The following is a 4,985-nucleotide window of genomic DNA, read 5'->3' as shown; positions in this document are numbered from 1 at the left end:
GGGACATTTTAGCGGAAGTGGTAATAAACCGGAAAACAACACAGAAACTGTCACCCGTTTACGGTTTTATGTTTCAAGGTGGCGCATTCATTTCCCTATTTTCCCTAGTCATGCTATAAAAGCTTAATTTATCCCCGTGTTGTTCATATTGAGAGGGTTAATATTTTAAATCTTGAAATATACACCGACCACCCAAGTTTTCAAGTAGTTTGATATATTGTTTCCTCATTAGTAGAACAAATACTGGCGATGTGTGCCAGTGGGCTTTATTCCCTCGTGAAAATCATTAAAAATAGCTAAAATGGGACAACTGAACAAATACAGACGATATTTACGAGTGGCCTTTATTCCATCATGAAATAAGCTAAAAACAAGGTAAAAAGGAAAAAACTGGAAATAAAAACGAATTTTCTTGTGAGTATTTGAATTTAAGTCTAAAAGTAGAAAACTGGATTACGCTCTGTCGTTTGTCACTTTGTGGCTAGATATCAAATTCCCTGTTATGGCTCCCTCATACAAACAGGTGTGCTTTGCTTTTTTTTTTTTTGACAATTTCGCGAGGAAACCTTTTGCTCAAAAATCGCAAATGGTGATTAAAGTTGGCATTCTGCAATTTCAACGCAAAAAATATTGCAATTTTATCCAGAAAATAATACATTTGCTCAGGAAACAACATGAAAAATTAAAAATTGTGACCGACCAGACTTAGTTTCATTCATTGGCAATTAATAAAGGGGGTCAAAAAAGAAAACTATCAACTCTCTTTGACATTTACCACGTCGTCTTGTGCCATTCAGATAATGTATAAACATAATCATATCAAACATGAAGAAATATTATGTATATTTATCATTGCTATTCTGGATGCAGTTTGCTGTCAGCGACAAAAACGGTTAGTTAGAAAACAGCCCCCAGAATAAGACAAGGACATTCATTGATCTAATTGATGTTTATGTATTAACATATCAAGAACATATGCTCTCTGTTTTTAAGGCATTCGACATAACACGTTTCAAACAACCTAACAAAAACTGAAGTTCTGAAAATTAAGATCACTTTGTCTGGTAAACCAAAACCTTGTTTCGAATTCAAACTGGCTTTTTCTCAAACCACATTTACATAATATAATAAACCACATGCAACACAGACATGTCCACATTGCATGCATAATAAAGCACTTTGTTGGGTTTTTTAAATAAGTACGAATTTGAGGAATGACGACTGAGGCGATATAAGATGAATATGACCCAAAAAGAAGATAACAGCTGACGGAAAAAAACTACTAAGGAGGTCAAGGATTCGTTTAGTCCCTGGCGATACTTGGATTAGTTGCTAATTTGTCACTTTTTGTCAGTGACAATAGGGCCGTTTATACGAGAGAAAATAAGCCGCGGCTTACGTAAGACGCTGACACCCCGTATAAATGGTACAAAATCTACGTTCACGGCTTTCTCAAGCCGCGGCTTATCCTGGCCTGGGAGTTTATACTCGTATAAATAGTTCCTTTCGCGTATTATGTACGCCGCGGCCAGAGCAATATTCGTAAGCCGCGGCTTATTTTCCCTCGTATAAACGGCCCTTATGAAGTCGCATAGGGTTTGAGCAAGACATCGAAATTTATTAGTTTTCTTTGCGAAAACAGAAAGTAGGTGAAACTCAAAACTAGATGCTATTTTTAAAAATGGAAAGTAAAAGGTCGATAAAAGTTGCGAAACGGAAAAATGTAAAATAGACATCGCTAGTAATCGTTTCATTCTCCAGTTTCGCTCTTGTTCAAAGACGGAAGTTCAATTTATAAGTCGATCGTATACCTCTCTCCCTGTGAACCGATTTTTAACTATTGATAAAACTGCATGTGGGCGCTGATATGAGGTCAACAAAAAGAGGCTGTGTGGCATTAAATCTGATTTTACTCACAAGTTTTCTTTCAAGGTTTTGTAAAACGTTTTACTGTGGTTTGTTCCTTTCTTTTAAGTACAAGGGGGCAAACGACCACAACAACCAATTGGAGGTCAATGAAATCAAGGTCCAAGGTCTGCGACAACACTACGGAACGCCTGTCGAAGGCAAAGACCACCGTGACAGTCCTCGGTCATTGCCTCGAATAGTACTCTCTCTGACCTTTGAAAAAAAAATTCCTCTGGCAACGAGGAACTTTCGACCCGAGAGTTCTTGATTTCGAAGGTCCACTATCGATGGTAAGAACATTTCACTGATGGAAGTGAAGAATGGTGGAATGGACGGGGACAATTCGAAACTGAGAACTAAAACAGAAATACCCAGTGGTCGCTTACTACAGGATGGGCAGGGAAATAATACTGGCATATACGGCTAAAGACAAATCGCGTCTACGGTGGTCAGAGGACTACACCGCTTTCCCGCCGGTTTGGCCAAAGACTCCCGTCGAGTTATCCTCAGATGGATAAACTAAAACCCAGACGCCAGACTAGTGGCAGACAGAAAGAGGCTTTCCGTTGGTGACTAGTCGGCGGACATGATTTATTCAATACAGTCATAAGTAAAGCGACCAAAGTAAGACTTTAGAAAGCAGTTTTTATTTCAGTCAAACGTCAAGGTTGATTGTCTTCACTTATCTGTATCGAATTGTCTTGCGGGGCAAAAATTAAAACAAGTACACTTGTAGAGGCGTAGAGCGCACTCTTAGCACCAAGGAACGTATGAGCGATCTTTTAAAGTTTTTCACCCAGCCACACACACAACCATGATTTCCGAGTTAAAACACATATAATCTAATCCAGCTGTAACTCCCTATCCATTAGATTAAAGCAATATATCAAGACACATTTTATGCAAGCGTGCGTGACCCAGTGGTTAGACCGCAAGCTATTCCATGCTGGTTTCTGCGGGTTCAAATTCCGCTGTGGTCCCACCACAAAACGTCGACCTGACATGAAAATCTATTTCGTAAAAATTGAACAGAAAACGAAAGGAAAGGAACTTTAAGTGTGTACTCTTCTAGCGCTAAAGCACTAATTGGGGACACTGTAAACTAAAATCAACAAATTAACGCAAATCACATCAAATGTTAGTTTTTGAGGAGAGGGGAAAAGCGGGGTACCTGGAGAAAAACCGCTGCGCCATCCCTGCATCCGTAAAAAAATCAATGTTGAAATCTTGAACGGTTTATATTATTTCTCATTGTGGGTATGATTACAGAAAGAAAACGATCCAAATAAACTTAACAGCGTAATAAATGAAACTGGAAGGAGGAACTGGCATGCTGGCTTACAAAGTGTGGTTGATTTGACCGAGACCGCAAACCGTATGCGTCCTTAGTACCACTTAGTACTCCCGCTGTACGCCTCCCTGCCCATTGAAACCACTGGCTTTGACAACTATCTCCTAAAGCAAAAAAAACTTTTTGCGAAAGACAGAGTTATTGGTGATGAAAGGCCTTAATCATTTCAGAACGACTGAATGTCAAAGAAGTGAAACAGTCTCTCGCTCTTGAATTTCTCTTTATACGCGTCACAAACTGTCCACAAGAACTCGAGAAGGGTCACAAAGAATGCCTCGTTGACAGCATAACTTGGTCTTAAGCCAAACTTTCTCCTATATGCAACAACATGGACGGCAGTTAAGCGTCGGCCTGGTTTACTTGGTCGGTGTTGGACCGCCGGCTTCTCCGCTGTCCAAGGTTTTCAAGAGTCGAAACAAGCCGGCTGCTTCTTTTATGCGACTAAACTCAATACAGAATGATTCTAATTCAATAAAAAGGTCCTGCAACAAAAACGTTCAAAAAAATTCTTTAAGTATACTAGCTTAACAAACACGGTGAAATATTCTCCCACCGAGAGCAACAGTGGTTCTATTCACCTAGCGCATATCCCAATACGGCTACCCGCTGAACCCTTGAGGGAGCAGAGTCCTATTTGACCGTTTTTCCAGGTAACTTCACCGTACAATAGCAGCACGATTTGAATCACCGTACGTGATCAAACTACATACAAATCATCCCCGCGAAACGAAAGCCGCATACAGTAATGACTGCGGGCTTGTCACTAATGGTGTCTAACAGTCACTAACGGTATTTTGTACTCTCGGCACTTCGTGCCTCCTACGGAAAGCTTCGCTTTTCGGAGTTCGTAGCCCTTCGTCGCCCAAAGGGTGAGTTTGACGCGGATAGGATTTCAACAATAACACGATCGTTTGTGTGTAGTTTGATCACGTACGCGATACGTTTATTCAATTCAACAAGAACGATTCCCGCTGCAGTTGTACAGGCATATTGTAAAAGATGGACTGAATTTGTAAAAGATGGATTTACAGAAACACGATAGCATAGTTCGACTGCTGATTTGTTTATTTCTTTGTCTATCGCATTTCAATTTTAATTATTTTATTTTATTTTCATTTTATTTTATCGCTTGACATTTAAATAAGTACGGCAAAAAAAAAGAATTGTTCGTACATTGTTGAGTAATATTAGCATTTGGAAACTTTTAAGAACATTAGAGAAGTAATTACGGCCAGTAATCATTCTCGGCCGTCTCTCGTGTTCAAAAAAACATCCTGGTGCTTATATTTAACTAAACAATGCACTCGGCACATTTTTTATTTCTTAAATGATAAACATCCTCAAATACACAGGAGCTGGTCCAGACCGATTTCCAACGCTTTACGGGAATGGGTAATTTTACTAGGGCAAACATGGAACAAACTAAAATGTAAGTGACAAACAAACGACCAGGCTGCCAAAAGACTGGAATTTTTTTTAACATGCATTGTACACCTTTGACGAAAATAATTTTGCATATTTTAATATTTTGCGCGGGAGAAGAAGGTGATTGTGCGAGGAAAGTGATGGTAGATTCTTTAAAGCTTACATCTCTGACTAAAAAAGGACGACGTGCATTTGGAATTCCAGAGTTCTCATGGAGCTCAGTAAAAATGAAAGAAGAGCTTAAAAGCGGGACATTTGGGTCCGTCTATTTGGCGGATTTTAAATTTGGAGAAGTGCAGAG

General features: G+C 39.4%; 1 protein-coding gene across 2 annotated transcripts in view; it reads right to left on the bottom strand.

Annotated features, from left to right (window-relative positions):
* Positions 1 to 2,533: 2,533 nt before the first annotated feature.
* The window catches only part of LOC138006649 (CCR4-NOT transcription complex subunit 11-like), a 26,535-nt gene continuing 24,083 nt past the window's right edge, over positions 2,534 to 4,985 (bottom strand). Inside the window, exon 16 of one of the 2 annotated variants that reach the window (XM_068853119.1) lies at positions 2,534 to 3,741. In XM_068853119.1, coding sequence (XP_068709220.1) covers positions 3,616 to 3,741 — 126 coding nt within the window. In that variant the 3' untranslated portion in view covers positions 2,534 to 3,615. The remainder of the gene's footprint in view (positions 3,742 to 4,985) is intronic. The other variant, XM_068853127.1, reaches the window with a different exon arrangement.

Source organism: Montipora foliosa, chromosome 1 (assembly GCF_036669935.1).
Source record: "Montipora foliosa isolate CH-2021 chromosome 1, ASM3666993v2, whole genome shotgun sequence".
NCBI lineage: Eukaryota > Metazoa > Cnidaria > Anthozoa > Scleractinia > Acroporidae > Montipora > Montipora foliosa.
The sequence above is the reverse complement of the archived record's forward strand: the minus strand, read 5'-3'. Positions and strand labels throughout refer to the sequence as shown.